Source organism: Macaca mulatta, chromosome 10 (assembly GCF_049350105.2).
Source record: "Macaca mulatta isolate MMU2019108-1 chromosome 10, T2T-MMU8v2.0, whole genome shotgun sequence".
Taxonomy (NCBI): Eukaryota; Metazoa; Chordata; class Mammalia; order Primates; family Cercopithecidae; genus Macaca; species Macaca mulatta.
The window spans coordinates 14,815,936-14,836,320 of NC_133415.1; the positions used below are offsets into that span (position 1 = coordinate 14,815,936).

Sequence of the window (20,385 nt, forward strand, 5' to 3'; positions counted from 1 at the left end):
AGGGACATCCCGGCCAGAAGGCAGCTGTGTGACTGGATCCTCCTCCATAAATTCGTGGCCAGAGCATAGGAACTCACCCAGAGAACTGACTCAGCCTTCTGGCTGGCTCTCAGAGCCTGTGCTGGGGCTGCAGCAGGGCTGATGGTCAAATCCATCACCCACAATCAACTGCATGACAGTGGGCATATGTCACCAGCTCTCAAAGCCAGACAGGCTGGACCCTTGGTCCTCTTCAAAGGGAAGGAGGACTGACATGGATTGAGCACCTACTGTGTGCCAGAAGTTTTCTTAAGTGCTTTACATCCACCATCGTTTAAGCCTCACAGTAGCCCAGGAAGGGGCGGGAGGTCATCGTTCCCATCTCACAGGTTAGGAAACCAAGACTTAGGAAGCTTAAGATTGCAAAATTTCAATAAAAGCAAAACAAGAAAGAGGAAGCCCAAAGCATGCACACTTCAAACGCCCAGTGGCTTATTTTTGAGCTCTCTCGACCCACTTCTTTAACTCTCTTAAGACCATATCACCGAAAGGAAGGAGGCAGGGCCTGGGAATTGGAACACCTGGGCTCACTGTCCAGAGCCAGCACTTGCTAAATGAGTCATGTTGTGCAAACCACTGTAACCTCTTGAAGACTCAGTTTTCTCATCTGTCAAATGGTCACAATCACGCTGCTGTCCCAAGGTCAAGGGAGAGGAATTCACAAACTGCCAAGAGCTCAACATTTTCTTTTCTTCCTTTTTTTTTTTTTTTTTTTTTTGAGCAAGTTTCGCTCTTGTTGCCCAGGCTGGAGTACAATGGCACAATCTCAGCTCACCACAACCTCTACCTCCTGGGTTCAAGTGATTCTCCTGCCTCAGCCTCCCGAGTAGCTGGGATTACAGGCATGTGCCACCACGCCAGGCTAATTTTGTATTTTTAGTAGAGATGGGGTCTTGACATGTTGGCCAGGCTGGTCTTCAACTCCCAACCTCAGGTGATCTGCCTGCCTCGGCCTCCCAAAGTGCTGGGATTACAGGAGTGAGTCTCACTCTGTCACCCAGACTAGAGTGCAGTGGTGCCATCATGACATATTGCCACACTCGACTTACCAGGCTCAAGAGATTCTACCACCTTGGCCTCCCAAGTAGCTGGGACTATAGATGTGCACTACCACGCCTGGCTAATTTTTGAATTTTAATTTTTTTGTAGAGACAGTGTCTTGCTAGGTTGCCCAGGCTGGTCTCCAACTCCTGGGCTCAAATGATAACTCCTGCCTTGGCCTCCCAAAGCGGAGTAGAGAAGGGTTGAGAGAGGGAGTCCCGAGGCTCATAGATGTTTACGGGATGAGCAGAGAACGGGAGGTGGGAAGGAGAAACCAGAGAGTTAGGAGGGACCCCAAGAATGTGGCGTCACATCAGCCAAGGGAAACAAGGGGTTGGAGAAGGGAAGAGGGGTCAAAATGCCCGAGGCTACCCAGAACTCCAGTGACTTAGATCTGAATGTGTCTGTAGTATTAGTAACATAGAAGTACCCGATGCTCCGGCTACGATGGGTTTACTGGGGGGATGGGGCAGAAATAAGATGACTCCAGCTTCAGAAAGTGGGTCTGAGCATAGACAATGGCTGCAGGCCTGGTTTGAAAGCCTGGGCTGCAGAGGGCCATAGAGCTGCTGGAGGGTTCAGGGCACTTTTGTTAAGAAGACAGAGACTGGGGCATGTTTATAGCCAGGGAGGAAGAACCAGGAGGAAGAGGAGGCACTCAAGACGCAGAGCTTCATTTTTGCTGTATCTATGCCTTTCATCTCGGGCTGTCTCCAATCCTATTTGAAAATAGAGTATAAATAAATGATCAAATAATAAGACAGTATTCATTCCCCACCAGCCAGTGACCTTGAAAAGGTCTTCACAACCACCTTTGTTATCTCCTGGCTTGTGTCAAGTTTACTCTGTCCTCCCCACAAACACTGACTGGGCACCTGCCCTGTGCCAAACCCCAGGCCAGGTCAGGACACAGAGCAAGAGCCCAGCCTCTGCCCTCAAGGAGCCCACAATCTGATGGTGCAATGGACACAGAGCCATGACCCAGGGGGACACTGGGACCCACACACTGAGAAATGCCATAGGTATGTCACTGCCGGAAAGGAAGAGGGATTAAGTGTTTCCCAAGACTGAAGAGGGTGGGAGTGTCCTGGAGGGCTTCAGGGAAGAGGTGACACCTTACCAGGGCTTTGAGTGACACCTAAGAGTCCACTGGGCAGAAAGAGGTACAGCGTGTGCAAAGGCCCTGAGGTGTGACAGAGCAGGAGCCTATAAGGGCTTTGGCATGGTTGGAGCCCAAAGGTGAGAACAACAGCGGAGCCAGCAGCTTCCACTGCAGGGTCATTCTTGTTTTCTGCAGATTCTAATGATGCCATGTACAGGGCATGAAATGATGCTCTGTGGCTCCAGTGTCAGGGAGAAATTTGAGGATACAAGGAAAACTACTGGGGATTCATCCACAGGGTGTCCACTGCATGCAAGGCGGTGCTCCAGAAGTTTGTGAGATTTGGGGACAAAACAGGCAAAGAGTTTCACCCTGGGGGAGCTGACATAAGTCAGACAACAAATAGTAATCATAAATCACCTTCAGGAAATTCTCCTGAAGTAGATAAGTGAAATCCTTCCATAAGGGTATCAGAAGGTGATACTTGCTGTGAAACAAAGAAAAAGCGGGACAGCATGAGGGAGAGGAAGGGTTTAGGGTGTGAGATGTGGACAATGCAATCTTAGTGTGGTCAGGGAAGAAGGAGCTCACTGAGCAGACTCGCAGGAGATGAGGAAGTGAGCTGTGTGCGTAGCGAGAGGGAGGAGAGAGCAGCTGGTGCAAAGGCCCTGTGGCAAGAGCCAGCCTGGCGTAGGGGGTGACAGCAAGGGACCAGTGTGGCTGAGCAGAGCAGGCAGAAGAGTGCTGTGGGACCTGAGGCCAGATCAGGAGGGTCCTGGGGGCCCTTATACCTTTGGCTTTTACCCTGAGCAAAATGGAAGTCATAACCCAGGCTTGAGCAGATAGGGGACACAGTCTGACTCCTGTCTTCAAAGGATCATCCAGTCTCTGCATGGGGAAGGGATGAAGGTGGGGCCGGTATAGGAGCTGGCAGCAGTGTAGGAAGATAATGGGGTAATCCAGGCAAGAAAGGATGGTGGCTCAGACCAGGGTGGAAGTGGTAGAAGAGAAAGAGGTGACCAATTCCTGAACCATGCTTGATTTCCTAATGGATGAGATGTGGGTGAGAGAGCAAGAGAGGAAGCCAAGGATGACTGCAGGGCTTTGGACTGAGCATAAGGAGGATGGAGTTGCCAGCCTGTGAGGCGAAGGAAGTTGTGGGAGAAGCAGAGTCAGGGAGAGAGGGAGCCCAAGAGTATGGATGTATGGGGCTTGAGGTGCCTTCCAGCCATCCCAGTGAGGTGTCAAGAAGGCTGTTGGAGAAGCCCGTCTAGGATGCAGGAACCGGCTGTACTGGAGATAGAAATCTGGGAGTTGGCAGGGCGCGGTGGCTCACGCCTGTAATCCCAGCACTTTGAGAAGCCGAGGCTGTCAGATCACTTGAGGTTAGGAGTTCGAAACCAGCCTGGCCAACATGGTGAAACCCCATCTCTACTAACAATACAAAAATTATCTGGGTATGGTGGTGCATGCCTGTAATCCTACTACTTGGGAGGCTGAGGCAGGAGAATCACTTGAACCCGGGAGGCGGAGGTGACAGTGAGCTGAGATTGCGCCATTGCACTCCAGTCTGGGCGACAAGAATGAAACTGTCTCAAAAAGAAACAAAACACAAACAAACAAAAAACCAGAAATCTGGGAGTCATCGGTGCATAGCCAGCATGCGTGAGGATGTTCCCATTTGTCCCCAAGGATCCAGACATGACACAGGGAGGAGGTGAAGGAAATATAAAATAGAGACAGGAATATTTTGCAAAGAGCATAATCAAAGCCATATTAATAGGAGTGCGTGTGTTTCTCATGTCGATCAAGCTGTGCTGTCTTAGAAAATCAAATACTTTTGTGTTTACCTTGAAGTAAATCTAAAGAAACCAGCCAGCACTACTGCTAATGTTGAGACACCAACTGGAACCCAAGCACCTTCCATGTTTTCCCAGCAATGTCCCTCGGCCTCAATTTATTCATCCATAAAATGGGCACACGCCTCCCCATAAGAATGCTGGGAAAAACGAACTGTGACAATGTTTGATGCTGTGGCTTTTATGATTAGGATTGCCCTTACTATCATTAAAGGGCTGGGCACATCGTAGGTGCTCAGAACAATAAGGATCATCACACTTCATAACACCAGTTGGGGAGGATGGCGAGTCCAGCCCTTCCTGGCTGACGCCCCTGGAACACAGCATAGGTAGCAGCTGCCAGGCGGTCACATGGTCAATTAATGCCAGCTGTGGTGAGTGCCCATCTGACGCCGCACGAGCATCTGCCTGGTAGAAAGCAAACCAAGACCTGTGAGCTCAGGCTTCATGGGGATCCTAACAGCCCCAAGGCCTGGGAGGGCCAGACCTGGCCACACACCCCAGCCTGGACCCTGATGTGAACTGGAGCCCAAGACGAGAACAGTAATAAGAATGACAGAGTCATTTGTTGAAAGCCAGGCCCTGTTCTGAGTGCCTTCAATGTCATAATTCATCAATACACAGAGAACAGAGGGGGTTCCCAGCAGGCAAAGAGCAGGATCCCCCAACACCACGCTCAGGGTACCAGAGAGGATTATTTTATTGCAAACAATGGAAACCAACTGTGGCTGACTGAAGTAAATAAAATGGGGAGGCCGGGTGTGGTGGCTCACGCCTGTAATCCCAATGCTTTGGGAGACCGAGGTGGGAAGATCACTTGAGGCCGGGAATTCAAGACCAGCCTGGGCAACATTGAAAAAAAAAAATAAAAAAGTTTTTTAATTAGCTGGCTATGGTGCTGCATGCTTGTAGTCCCAGCTAGTCAGGACGGCTGAGGCAGGAAGATTGCTTGACCCCAGGAGTTTGAAGTAGGGGTGAGCTATGATCACATCACTGCACTCTAGCCTGGGCAACAGAGCAAAACTTCCCGTCTATAAATAAATAAATAAATAGATAAAATAGGGGTGGGGTGATTTATTTGGAGGATATTGGCTAGCCCACTGAGTGGGATCTGAAAACCCAGACCTGAAAATGGGCAGGAACTGCAGCAGCTCCCAAGCCTGGGAAGCTGGAGCTACTCAACGGCCTGGTCGGTTCAAGGCTGGAATGACTGCTCTTTGCTGTTTGCTTCTCTCTCTTTGGGGATGGGGTGCTTGTCCCTGTTGCTCTCTGTTCCTGGCTCGGGGTCCAGGACAGAGGGTCTGATGAGCTCAGTTTGGGTCAGTGTCTAAGGGAGGGCAGGGGGCCTTAATGGACTGGACCTCAAGACTGCACCCGATGGGGAAGAAGCAATGACTCTAAAAGACATTAGGGTACTGGAACTAGAAGGAGGAGGAACAGACTCTGGGTGACCCTAAACAGCAAACGTCCATGACTCCTCGGTCTCTGAAGACAGGCAGACCCAGATCCAAATCCCGATTCTGCCACTAGCTGCCCATGTAACCTTGGACAAGTTCTTTTGTGTCTCTGAGCCTTCGCTTCCTCATCTGTGAAATGAGGGTTATGAAACCTGCGGTGAGCGTCCTGAGAAGGCACTGTCCAGGGGCTCTGTGAATAGGACTGCATGTAACAGGATGCTGGGAGGTCCTGGGGGCTCCTCCCACCCCAGAGTTTCACTGGGAAGAAGAAAGTTATTAAATCCTCCAGAGCCATCTCAAAGAAGGTCTCCTTCTTGGAGTCCTAGGATTTCCCTTAGCTCCAGCGACAAGAGACACCAAACCGATAGGACAGCATTTACCAGGGAGAGATGCAAGAGAGGTGTTGAGGGAAGTAGGCAGAGTGCCCCACTGTCTTTCTATGAGACCAGGAGCGCCTGACACCTAATCTCACCTGCCCCTCCCCAGGTCAGGAACCATGAGCAAGTCTCCAACCACTCCGAGCTGTTAAGCCTGCAATGCGCCCTCAGCCACCAGGTTTTAACAACCCTGTGGTGCGTGGAGAAAGCAACAGTGGAGATGGCAGGGCAGAGAGGAGGGTGACCGCTGTCTGGTGTGGCAAGGACTCATATGTTTCCTGTGGCTTGGGTGGACATCACAGTAGGTGGTATGGACTTAAGCCAAGGTCCACCCCACTATCAAGATCAGGGGCTCTGGGAGCCAGAACTGTCCCACTTGTCTGAGAGAATTGGGATAAAAAGGGAGAATTTGAGCCAAAGCTGCATCTTCCAAGATCCCAAGAACTGCACATGCATGCATGCACACGTGCACACACACACACATGTAACGTGTGCACATATGTGCATGCATACACTGCCCACACATGCATGTACATAAGCACACACTGCCCAAACAAGCACAGGTACACATATACATATGTACCTGCACATGCACATGAATGCTCATGTGTACATGCACATACTACTCACACATGCATGTGCATAAGCATACACTGCCCACACAAGCACATGCACACATACACATATGTACATGCTCATGCATGCACACATGTACACACACTGCTCACACATGCATGTACATAAGCACAGTGGCCACACAAGCAATGCAAACATACACCTATGTACCTGCACATGCACATACATACACATGCATGCACACATGTACACACACTACCCACACATGTATGTACATAAGCATACACTGCCCACACAAGCACATGCACACATACACATACGTACATGCCCACATGCACACATGCACACACACATACACGTGCATGCACACATGTACATGTACACACTACCCACACACGCACAGGCACACGTACCCATATGAACATGCCCACACATGTGCACACGCACATATACATATGTGCACACATGTGCGCACACTACCCCCTCACAGGCACACATACACATATGTATGCACACATGCACACTGGCGCACACATACATATGCATGTGCACGTGTACATGAGCATGTGTACATGCACACGTGCCCACACAAACATATGTACACATACACATATGTACATGCCCATACGCACACATTCATACACATATACACATGCATGCACACATGTACATGCACACGCGCCCACACAAACACATGTACACATATGCATATGTACATGCCCATACACACGCATGCACACACACATACACATGCATGCATACATGTACATGCACACACTGCCCACACATGCACAGGCACACAGACACATATGTACTTGCTCACACACACATGCACACACACATACACATGCATGCACACATGTACATGCACACACTACCCACACACGCACAGACACACATACACACATGAACATGCCCACACAGGCACAGACACACACACATACTCCAGAGGGAAGCACCCAGTTTCATACGAGATTGCCATTTCGAAATGAACAGGATTGAGTCTTACAACAAAACAAGATTGTTATTTTTAATAACTAAAAGTGACTGGAAAGTTATCGAATGAGGTGTCCTAGAGGAAACCAGCTACCCAGCAAGAAAAACGAAGCTCAACAGAGCACAGGGGATCAGTTATTAGGAAAAAAAAAAAAAAAAAAAACAGAACAGAATCTTTTCCTATTTACCTCACAAGCTGAGGTTCCTCACACAAACTGGCTCCATTAATTACTATTATCTCCCAGTTCCAGGCTGGGAAGCTTGCTTGGTGTCCTCCCAGCACACGGAGGAAGCTCTATTAATTTGAGAATCTGAAGTTTAAACAAAAAAACAGGTGAGTCGGAGACTTTCTCGCTGCAGCCTATTGCCTTTCTATCACAAAGTGTGTCTGCAGGTGAGTTCACTGGTCTGAAGGATCTGGAGGAATTTCTAAAACTGTTCAAGGCACAATAACATTCTCCTGCTAACATTCTAATTTCATTCCTCCCCTTCTCCCAGGCGACTCCGTTTCCTCCCAAATTAAGATGCAGTATGAGAAGGCACCAAGGAACTGGAGGCAGGAGCTCCAGACTGGAGGCCAAGTGCTATCATCTGCAAGCTGTGTGACCTGGGACAAGTCTCTGCCCCACAGATCCCAGCGACCTCACCTGCAGCGATCATAACACCCAGCTCAATGAGTCCATGTGAAGAAATGAGAGAAACTATGCGAGAATACACATGGTAACCTGCTAGACATGTGTGTGATTACCTAGAGACTAAGGGTGCTCCCTTGGGGTCTGAGTCCCAGGATCACCATGCCTCAAGCCATGTGACCTTGGGAAAGCCACCTGCTCCCAGGCCTCAGTTTGCTCATCTGTCAAATGGAAGGGATGCTGGCATTTCTGTCAGTGGTGTTTCAGGGATAGGATAGAATGAGATAAAGCATTGTGAGGCCGAGGCAGGAGGATCACTTGAGGCCACGAGTTTGAGACCAACCTCGACAGCCTTAGCAAGACCCCCATCTCTACAGAAATAAAAATCAATTAGTCAGGTGTAGTGGCGCATACCTGTAGTCCTAGCTACTTGGGAGGCTGAGGTGGGAGGATCTCTGGAGCCTGGGAGGTTGAGGCTGCAGTGAGCTATAATCGTACCTTTGCACTCCAGCCTGGGTGACAGAGTGAGACCCTGTCTCAAAAGGAAAAAAAGAATGTATTTGACCATTTTAAAACCAAAGCAGAGCACATGGTAATCACAGTCATCAGTATTGTTTCCTTTAATTGCAACTCCTCAAACCAGGGATCCAAGGGACATCAAAGACACACCCAGGGTCTTTGACCTCAGACTGGGAACGGTTGTGTTACCCTTTCCCTCTCTCTCTCGGGCCCAATGGCTCATTCTAAAGGTAATGTGAGTGATTACCTCTAGTAACCTTCTCTTGACTCCAGCTGGCTACCCCACACCAGAAATCAGACCTGGGCTGTCGAAATGGCTCACTTACTCACTCAGGACTGGAGGCGGCAGCTGATAGATTTTCACCCCTCTTCTAAGGAGACAATAGATTGTCTCCACTTTGGTCTACTAGAGAAGCTTCCAGGGGTTTTTATTTTGTGAACATCTATTTTGTGCCCGGCTTCTACCAGCTAACTTACTCTACTTAGGGGACCCCTGCGGTAACACACACCATCACCCTGCTTCCCAGGTGAGGGGGGCACGGTTGCTATTGCAGCAGTGCTGGGATTGGAGCCCAGGTCTTTCTGCCCCAAGCCCACTCCCTCGCCTCCCCATCCCGGTTTCGGCTGCCACCAGGCACTGAGCTTGCTACCTGCATGACCTTCCCCTCTCCAGGACAGACTTTGCTAGAAGGACGAAGGACGTGCCACCCAGGCATTTCCTCTGATGACCGCAGGATGAGTCTTCCCCATTCACTCATCCTGCTGCCCGTGAATCAAAGCTTGTCTTTTTTTTTATTCTCTGCCTCCAGCCCTTGAGTTTCCAATTTCACCATTAGCTCATTGAACAGTGGCAGCGTTCCCGAGCCTCGCTCAGGAAGACTTCATCTTCCACAGGACACAGAGGGAGCACAAGGAGGTAGAGCCCGAGGGGACTGGAGCCCAGCCAGAACTGCACCACCGCCCGTGGGGCTGCCCAGAGGCAAAGCCTGGGGCCCGCATGGCTCCCTGGGCTCCCTGTGGCTCTCCGGGCCTCTGTGTGCTCTATAAACCAAGGGTCGGCATCCTAAGCCTGGCAGATGCTGTATGAGTACAAACTGTAAAGTGCTAGAGGTATGTGAGGGGTAGGTAGGGACTGGGCAGAGGAAGGGGCTTATACACAGTGAAACGCCACACCCATGCCAGGTGCTTTTGCAAATGCCAGGGAGTAACGCTGTGCCTTTCGCAATGCCCAGAGAATGCCCCAGCATGGAGATGAGCCATGAGGCCCACGAGAGTGAGAGAAAGGGGTAACACAACCGTTCCCAGTTTGAGGCCAAAGACCTTGGGTGTGTCTTTGAGGTCCCTTGGATCCTGATTTTAGGAGTTGCAATTAAAGGAAACAATACTGATGACTCTGATTACCATGTGCTCTGCGAAGCGCCCCAACTGCCTTATCTCCTTCTATCCTATCCCCACAACACCACTGACGGAAATGCCAGCATCCCTTCCATTTGACAGATGAGCAAACTGAGGCCTGGGAGCAGGTGGCTTTCCCAAGGTCATATGGCTTGGTGCATGGTGATCCTGGGACTCAGACCCCAAGGGAGCCCTCTTAACCTCTAGCTGGTGTGGGGGCAAGCACAGAGCATTGTGCCCCATCCAGAGAAGGGTCCAGGGAATATGGCTTCTCTACATCTCCCTTCACCACCACACCTGGCCAAGAGGAGCAGGCCCAAGCCCAAAAGAGCTGTCCGCACTGGACTGTGCCACAGGATAGGGGGGTGCCTGCCGGACACTTGCATCTAGAGGTAAGTGACCCTCAAATCATGCTCAGGCTAAGCTGAAAGCAAAGGGGATACTGCAGATCTCAAGACAACTGAAACACTGAAGAAATTAGGCCAGGCATGGTGGCTCACACCTGTAATTTCAGCACTTTGCGAGACTGAGGAAGGAGGATCACTTGAGGCCGGGAGTTCGGGACCAACCTGGGCAGCATTAGCAAGACCACCATCTCTACAAAAATAAAAATCAATTAGCCAGGTGTAGTGGCGCACGCCTGTAGTCCTAGCTACTTGGGAGGCTGAGGTGGGAGGATCGCTGGAGCCTGGGAGGTTGAGGCTGCAGTGAGCCATGATCACACCATTGCACTCCAGCCTGGGTGACAGAGTGATACCCTGTCTCAAAAGGAAAAAAGAATGTATTTGATCATTTTAAAACTAAAGCCAGTTAGTGTAAGGCACTGTCAGAAATAGTTACACTCCCATTCTTTTGCTATCTGTGTGGTTTTATCTATTGATTGATTAATTGACTGAAACAAGATCTCGCTCTGTTGCCCAGGCTGGATTGCAGTGATGCAATCATCACTCGCTACAGCCTCATATCCCTGGGCTCAAGGGATCCTCCTGCCTCAGCCTCTCAAGTAGCTGGAACTACGTGCACACACTACCGCACCCAGGTAATTTGTTTTTCATTTTTTTGTAGAGATGGGGGTCTCGCATTGTTGCCTAAGCTGGCCTCCAACTCTTGGCTCAAGTGATCCTCCTGCCTCAGCCTCCCAAAGTGCTGGGATTGCAGGCATGTGCCACTGTGCCTGGCCTTTTTTGTGGTTTACTATCCCTGTAGGCTCTCCAAACCCAAGATGTCTTGAGTTCCATCTAGAGGGTCTGAAATCTCCCTGGACTGAAAGTCAGGAAGACCTGGGCTCTTATCTAAGATCTACTAACCCCTACTTGCTGTGTACCCTTGGGTGAGTCCTGGTCATCTCTGGGCGTCAGTTTCCTCATCTATGAAATGAAGCAATAGACTCACCTGTCCTCTAAATGCCTCCTCACTAAGGCTTTCAGGGAGCCCAGCGGGTTGCATGTCACAGGTCTGTGGTGCTGAGTGCCAGTCTATATATTTCTTTCCAAATATTTACTAAGCACCTACTCTGTCAGCTCCTATAGATGCATAGCCTCAGATTATTAGTTCAACCCCATGCAATAGAAATGGAAATGGAAGCATTCCATAGTTTGGAGAAGGAAGCAGAGGTTTCAGGGGGTGAAGTCATTTGCCTTTTGTCTCACAATGGCATTCAAACCCAGGATCCAGGTCTGAGCCCCTTCCATTTCATTCTGCTACCTCCCCACATAAGGAAAGCAGGAAATGGAGAGAAAGGCTGCTTCTCCCTCCACATGACATCCTATGAGGCGCTACAATTGTTATTCTCATTTCACAGAGCAGGACACTGAAGCACAGGCAGGTGCCCAGAGTCACACAGGATCTAAAGCCCCCTACAGTCATGTAAGCTTAACCATGGGGTTGACCGGGCTCAGTGGCTCAAGCCTGTAACCCCAGCACTTTGGGAGGCTGAGGCGGGTGGATCATGAGGTCAGGAGTTCGGAACCAGGCTGACCAACATGGCGAAACCCCGTCTCTACTAAAAATACAAAACAATTAGCCAGGCGTGGTGATGCACACCTGTAACCCCAGCTACTTAGGAGGCTGAGGCAGGAGAATCGCTTGAATCCTGGAGGTGGAGGTTGCAGTGAGCCGAGATGGCATCACTGCACTCCAGCCTGGGCGACAGAGCAAGATTCTGTAAAAATAAAATAAAATAAAATAAAATAAAATAAAATAAAATAAAATAAAATAAAATAAAAAGCTTAACCACAGGGCTGCACTGCTGCCCCCACCTCAAGGCAGTCAAAATAGGAGGGAAAGGAGACAGCAGGAAGCTCACAGATGCCAGCCAGTAATTAGGTATGAGACTGCAACACTGTGGAGGCCAAGAGTATCTGAAAAGGGGCTTTGATCCCAGACCGGGACAGCAGGAGGCTGCCTGGAGGGGCAGAGACATGGAGGATGAACAGGATTCGCCAGGCAGGGGAGGAAGAAGACATCCCAAGAAAGAAACCAGCAAATAGCAGGCACAGAGCCCCTCATCCTGTGTGGGGGACACTGTGCCGCCCGGGTGAAGGATGCAAGCTTGGAAAGCTTACTGCTCTTCCCGAGGGAGGGGAGAGACTAGGAATGGGGCTACGGGGACCAGCAAGGTGGGAAGGAATGCCTGCAGGTAACAGTGCAAGGAGGGGTGGGGGTGGAGAGATGCTAAGAAATTAGAGCACTGTTTCCCAAAGTCAGGTTCCAGATTTTTGGGTTCTGTGGTCACTTAAGTCTGGATGCCTGCCTTCCGCATCGCTCTCTGGGAGAGTATCAGGCACAGGAGCCGAGGCAAGGCTCGAAGTCCCGCAGCCATAGAACCTGTTCAGCTGTTTCGTGCAGGTTCTTAAACTTGCTTTGCCACAGAACCCTCGTGTGGCCATTTTAATTTTAATTTTAATAACTGTATCTAAGATCCAGTGGAACTCACTTGCCGCCAGATTTACCATGAGGCAAGTGAACTGTGGAAATGAGTGGATTGAGCAGAAGTGAATCTGTGGTTCCATAGCATATGCCTGCTCATAGTAGGTGCTTAATAAACCTTTACTGGAAAGACCCATGGGCAGAGGTGAGCTCACCACCTGCCGGCAAGGTTTGGGGTTCTATGAGAGGCTTCTGCTGCCTCCTCCCTCCACGCCAGACCTTTTTACCCATGGGTGTTTATTGGCTTTGCTACGGGCCAGGTGCTTTCTGACTTGCTTTGCTTACAACAGCTTATCAAATTCCCACTACCCTATGAGGCACCGAGAGGGTGAAAAACTGGCCTATGGTCACTCAGCAAAAAAAGTGGCAGAGTTTGCATTTTGATCCAAATTTGGCTTACTCCAGAATCCCCTTTCTTCGTCATTAGATTTTGCTGAGTCTCCAAAATCTACCCTCATGCATTCACCTCTTTGGCTTAACTGCTTCTGTTAAACATACACATTTGAGGTCTGTGTTATACTAGCAGACATTTACACTTTAGTGTGAATGTATATTTTGAAAAGAGTACCTGAGGTGTGCATATACTATTAAAATGCCAATATTCATATTACCGCTAGTACTGATATTATCCCTACCAATGTTTGTTATTTATTGAATGCTTACACCATGCCAGGTACTGTTACTAGCCTGTTAAAGTTATTAAATCATTTAGCTATCACAACAATGTGGTAGTTAGGATAATTGTTCAACAAAAATTCACTCCCCTCTGTCTCTCCCTAGGGGCGTACGCTTCTCTCTCCCATTCACCTGCTTTGGCCAAAAGGACTTCCCTTTAATTCTCCTCTTTGCCATGAGAACATGCCTTATGTAGCCAGTGGCCCAAAGAAGATGAAAGACAAATGGAGAAGACCTGTGCTTAATCCATAGCTCAGAGCCAAGCCTAGCAAACCCTGCCTAGATAAGCCAAACCCAAGCCTCCTCCTCCCCAGCCTCTCTCCAGATGCATGAATGAAAAAAACAGTAGTAGTTGTTGATGTTACTAAGTCTGGGGGTGGTTTGTTCTGTAGCAATAACTGACTAAGGCCCACAGGTGCTACTAGAACTCCTTGTTTACATATTTTTAAACCTGAGGCATGAGGAGATTTAGTAACTGACATGTGTTCACAAAGCCAGTTAGCGACAGCAAAAGTTTGAACCCAACCAGTCTGGTTCCAGCACCTATCATCATACGATAGGAGTTGGGAATCTTAAAGAACAAGTCCCGAAAGCTTGTTAACATAACTAACCAAAAGAGGCAAATAACGGCTTGGTTTACGTCCCAAGTCAACAGCAGATAGCACCTCCAAGCCAGAATCCGAACATGGTGGGAAAATCCCAAGATTGACATGAGCTGAAATAAGAGGTTTCGTTCTCAGCAGAGCTTCAAGGACTCTTCCCAGAGAAGGGGCACAGAGAGAGGAGTGCAGAGAGTAGCAGGGCCAGCGCCAGTGGGTCATTAACAGTTGCGGAACGTGATGAAGCTCATGGCCACCCTCTGGTAAGATGTCGCTCATGGAATGTGTCCCCATCCAGCCTCCTGAGGAGGAGAGAAGGAGACAATGGTTCAGCGGAAAAGGAGAGCAAGAAAAGGAGGTAGTTTACATACGAGAGATGGAAGGAAGCTGTCTACCCTGCACCATGGAATTCCTTTATTAAAATAACTTTGGGCCAAGCAGGGTGGCTCATGCCTGTAATCCCAGCATTTCAGGAGGCCGAGGTGGGAGGATCGCCCGAGACCAGGAGTTTGAGACTAGCCTGGGCAACATGGCAAAACCCTGTCTCAAAAAAAAAAAAAAAAAAAAAAATTAAAAAAAATTAAAAATGAGCCGAGCGTGCTGGCATGTGCCTGTAGTTCCAGCTAGTTGGTAGGTTGAGGATCCAGTCGAGACTGGAAGGTTGAGGCTGCAGTTAGCCATGACCTCGCCACTGCACTCCAGTCTGGGAGGCAAAGCAAGACTCTGTCTCAAAAAAGAAAAAAAGAAACCCAACTTCGAGAATATCACGTTGTGAGTTCCCTGTGTTTCTTTCCGTGTCCTTGCTGAGCCAATAGAGTAATCAAGGCGCAGAAGAGGGATGAGGCTTACTCCAGATAAAATAATACTGAGTAATTTTCTGAGTCAATAGGAATCCAGATCTCTCCAAAGCCCTGGACCAAGCATAGTTTGAGGATGCCATTCGACATCTGAATGTGAGCACTACAAAGGCCCTTTGGCTTCCTGGGGTCCAAGTTCTGAGAGATGGGGAGATGAGGAGACCCAGAAGGGCCAATGACTGGTCAAAGCCACATGCAAAGCCCACCAGGTTACTCTACGGATTGGAGATTATCTGTAGCGATATCTTTTAAAATTTCTATTCCCACTTGCCTCCCTCGTCGCCCCTATGGTTCTCCCACCCTTTCTTCCAACACCCTGAAAACCTTCTCCTGAACCCTAAGTAGAGTGTTTCTTGCCCATTTCTTTCTCCCCCTTTCTTTTTGATTCTGTATCCCTAAGTTCTCAAAAAACTCGTCAAGAATCAGGAAAACCTGATTAGATGACAGCAGGAAAGCAAAGGCCAGGAACAGCCATTCATGAATAAATTTGACTTGCTCTTACCCAAAGAATAAGCTTCAGTTTATAGTCTCTCCTTTTTGTTCACCTAATGCTCCGTCCTCATTCTCTTCTCCCAATACACAGCTTCAGGGCTGATACTACCATAACGTGAACCAAGCAATTGTTTATGCCCCAAAACCCCATTCATGCACAATTAGCACTCCCCAGGCTTAAGTCACGATGGCAGAAGGATCTATTGACCCGCACATACATACTTCTACTTTACCCAAATAAGTGTGGTTTGTGTGAAGGCTACACTACAGATGTGCATGTGTAGCCAGCCATCTTTTCAAGGGAAACATGGTGCTCAGGGACATTTTATCTAGAGAATCCATTGAACTTGACATTGTCAGAAATTTATTTAGGACAAATGCAAACTAGCAGGAACTGTGTAAAATATTCAGCACACAACATGAGTTGGACATAATCAGGTACCCCTGCCGCACCCTTGAGAATCTGGCTTGTGGATACTCTTCCGACACCTGGACCATTTGACCACAGGTAAATTCAGCTCATCAGAGGTCATCATCACCTGGGCCCAGCCTGTCCCACACACAGTGATCTGTCTAAACTGGCTCTCAGAACTCACTAACCAGACTGTGCTTCCAGTTGATGTGGTATTTTATAAGCAGCATAGATCAATTGGAAAAGTGAATTATTCCTGGTTAGTGACTAATAATAAGATAATAACATTATAACCACCTCCCAAAAAATGTGTAGGAGCTGAAGAAAATGTAGCAAGGCAGAAAAATTGAATTAAGTTATGCAAAAAAAAATCAAGAGTGGGTGACTTTGCGAGAAGGCAAAGAGCAGTTAATTTGGCTTCAGAATTAAATTACTCCTCTGTTATAGATGAATTTAGCACCACAAAATGTAGGTAAATGTATTTAAATGATCATAGAGCTTATAAATCCAATAAATCATTATGATCTTACTGAGATGGCTCAGTTCACTTTTTTTGAACCTAAAAACACCTCATAACAGCCTGCAGTGAGATCTGGGGCCTGCCGCTGTGCCCAAACAGGTTTCACCCTTGCCCACTGTGATCCTTTCTGGTTCAAGCTCAGCGACAGCACTGGCCAGCCTCTCCGTCTGAACATCTTTCCCATATGTCCGTGCAGGTCTCAGCTCCTTGGAGGGGCCTTCTCCGATCACCTCCCCCAAAAGAGGACACCATCTCTTCACTCTCAGTCTCACCTTCTCCCACTACCAGCCTTTCTCTCTCCCTGTTTTGTACCTTCTGTATCTTTTATAGTCCTTCCTGCTTTATGAAAGAATCCCATCTTGACAGGGCGTGGTGACTCATGCCTGTAATCCCAGCACTTTGGGAGGCTGAGACGGGCGGATCACGAGGTCAGGAGATCAAGACCATCCTGGTTAACACAGTGAAATCCCGTCTCTACCAAAACACAAAAATTTAGCCGGGTATGGTGGCCTGCGCCTGTAGTCCCAGCTACTCGGGAGGCTGAGGCAGGAGAATCACTTGAACCCGGGAAGTGGAGGTTGCAGTGAGCCGAGATGGGGCCACTGCACTCCAGCCTGGGCAACAGAGCGAGACTCCATCTAAAAAAAAAAAAAAAAAGAATCCCATCTCATTTAGCTGTCCATTTGCAGGCTCACTAGAATAAGTAGGAGATGGGAAAGACAGCAGGACATGGTGTTTGAGAGGAAGGCCGTGGGGCCAGGGAGCTCTCTCACTCACTCACTGAGACTAACCCTGGGCAAGTGACTGGATCTCATGGGGCCTCACTTTTCTCATCTGTAAGACTGGGATGATGATACCCTCCTCCTAGGGCCATTTTGAAGATTTGATGAATGAACGGACGTAAGGCACTTAGAACAATGCCTGGAACATAATAAGCTCTGTATGCATTTCTAAAACTTTTTTTATCATGGAATATTTCCAGTACAGACAGAAGTAGAGAAAACAGTACATGTGGAGCATTCTTGATCTGAAAATCTGAAATCCAGAATATTCCAAACTCCAAAACTTTTTGAGCACCAACAGGACGCCACAAGTGGAAAATTCCACACCTGACCTCAAAATACATGAACTTTGTTTCATGCACGAAATTATTTAAAATATTGCCTAACATCACCTTTGGGCTATGTCTATAAGGTACATATGAAACACAAATGATTTTCATGTTTTGAGTTCATGTTTTGATCCCATCCCCAAGATACCTCATTATGATATGCAAATATTCCAAAATCCAAAAACTCTGAATTTCAAACACTTCTGGTCCCAGGCATTTTTTGTTTAAGGGGTACTCACCTGTATAATAAATCCCTATTGCTGAGTTTCCATAATTGCCAACTTATGGTCAATTGTTTTTCATCCATTTCCCCCAACTTTAGGTTATTTAGAAACAAATTACAGACTTTACAAAATGTTACCTGTAAATATTTCAGGAAGTATCTCTAAAAGGTAAAGATTTTTTATTTTATTTTATTTATTCTTTAGAGACAGGCTCTCACTCTATTGCCCAGGCTGGAGTACAGTGGCATGATCACAGCTCACTGTAGCCTCAAACTCCTGGGATGAAGAGATCAGCCTGCCTCAGCCTCCCAAGTAGCGGGGACTAGAGGTACATGCTACGGTGCCCAGCTAATTTTTTTTGTAATTTTTGCAGAGATGGGGTCTCACTGTATTGCCCAGGCTGGCCTTGAACTCCTGGGCTCAGGCAATCCTCTGGCCTTGGTCTCCCAAACTGCTGAGATTACAGGCATTAAGTCACCGCACTTGGCTGAGCGTTCTTTATTTTAAACATAACCACAATATCATTATCTCACCTAAAAAGAATTAACACATTACCATTGTCACACCTTGAAATTGAACTTTTGTCTCCCTTGGCCTCTGCTATATCCCCAGGCCCAAGAATAAGGTCTAGCCTACGGCAGATGCTCAATAAACATGTGTTGAATACAGGAGCGACTTCTCTCTTTGCTTTAAAGGCCTCTGAAGCTTCCTCCATTCAGTTACATTTGTCTGCTATGTACACACTTACATATTATCTTTGGTTTGAATACTATTTAACATCCAATAGTCCTGGGGGTGGGGGGATAGGAGGCACTGGGGAGGTATGACAGCATCAACAAGATTCAACAAACATCTCCTGCTCCTCTGTTGAATGTCTGGCCCCATCTCAGGCACTGGGATCCAGGGGTGATATAAGACACCATTGAATAAAACCAGCTCAAAGTTCATGTAGAAGAATGCAGAGCCAGGAACAACCAGATCCTGCGAAAGAGAAGAATATGGGGGAAGAACTTGGCTTATTAGAGATCAGAACATATTAAGGCCCCTATAATCAAATCTGAATGGTGCTGGTGAGGAAGCGATACACAGATCAGTGGAACAGAACAGACAGCTCAGAACTAGATCAAAGTATTCATGAGAATGTAACACGTGGCAGAGATGGTATTTCAATTCTGCTGGAAAAGGAGCAACTGTTTTATTAATCATTGCCAGCACAACCAGCTAGCTTTTGTAAAAAAGTTGAAACCTCCTCTTACAATCACACACGTAAATAAACCCCCAGATGGATTAAACAGTTAACAGCCCCCAGCATTAAAATAATAAATATCTTGGAAGAAAATGCAGGAAATGACAAGGGTGATCTCAGCGCATTTTTTAAAAACACCAAGAGAGTCATATTTTTAAAGAAAGACGTATTTTACTACATAAAAATTACTTTTCTGGCAATAGATATTCACAACATTGATATAAAAACAAAAGATTTAAGCATAAAAATATTTGCAACACAGATATCAAACAAAATGTTAATATCTATATATGCAAAGAGCTGTTACAAACTGATAAGCAATGAACAAGGAGTTAGGCAAAGGATAAAAATAAGCAAGACATCGCACAAATCTAAATGGCTAACAAGCATACAACAATATGCACAAACTCACCATTGTATAGGACACTAACTGAGATTTCACTTTGCCCCTACTAGAGAGGCAAAAATTAAAAATAATGCTAACACCTGTTGCTGGAATGGATGCTGGGAAACAGTAGGAAAGAGCTCATGAATTGTTGGAGAAAATGCAAAGTGTTACAGCACTTTTGGAAAGCAATCTGGCAACATTGACTAAAATAAAAAATACATAGGCTCTTCAATTGAGCAATCCCCCTCCTGGGAATCTATTCCATCAAAATAAAATATCCAGTTAGAAGGATGTATGTACAAGGAGGCTTATTGCAGCACCGCTTATAGCAGAGGGGGAAAAAAACTGGAAATAAAGTGAACGTCCGTCAATAGAAGACCGGATGAAGAAATTATAGTAGTTCCTCACTTTGAAAAATGATTCTGCCATTAAAATAATGAATTAGAGCTACAGAGGCTGACTTGGAGTGATTCCCACGGGTGGCAGTGTTTGAATGAGTAAAGCAAGACACAGAAAGGGTGCCTCATATAATCCCATTCTGTAAAAGAATGGTCCAGTATGTGAGTGTGCATCTGGATATGCGCAGGTGCGTTTATGTGTGAAGATGATCTGCATGTCTGTTTTGTTTATGATTGCTTGTACGTGTAGAGATATATCGGTTGTTAACATGGGCACGGAGATGGGAGAGGGATATATACATAAAGAGGAAAGAGACAAGCAAAAGAGAAAAAAAGCAAGGCTGAAAAGGGACTAACAGGTATGACTTCACCTCGATTATGCCCTTCTGCAGATTATCTACGTATGTATCTATGTATAAAGACAAAACGATTTCATGGGAGAATGCATAGCACAAAAGGACCTGGCTTGTTCAGAGAAACAAGAGGAGTGTAGCTGGAACTCTGTGGGAGTAGGGGAGGAAGGTGATGGATGAGATTGAAGG

The 20,385-nt window shown here is 47.4% G+C and overlaps 1 protein-coding gene across 3 annotated transcripts in view; it reads right to left on the reverse strand.

Annotated features, from left to right (window-relative positions):
• Window positions 1–20,385, reverse strand: part of LOC144331744 (uncharacterized) — a 47,116-nt gene that overhangs the window by 8,160 nt on the left and 18,571 nt on the right. The window contains exon 3 of one of the 3 annotated variants that reach the window (XM_077949806.1): window positions 14,208–14,497. The exons of 1 other annotated variant lie outside the window; for it this stretch is intronic. In XM_077949806.1, the coding sequence (XP_077805932.1) occupies window positions 14,208–14,497 (290 nt within the window). Of the gene's footprint in view, window positions 1–14,207; window positions 14,498–18,294; window positions 18,793–20,385 lie in introns of those variants that run through there. One more of the 3 variants, XR_013399118.1, reaches the window with a different exon arrangement.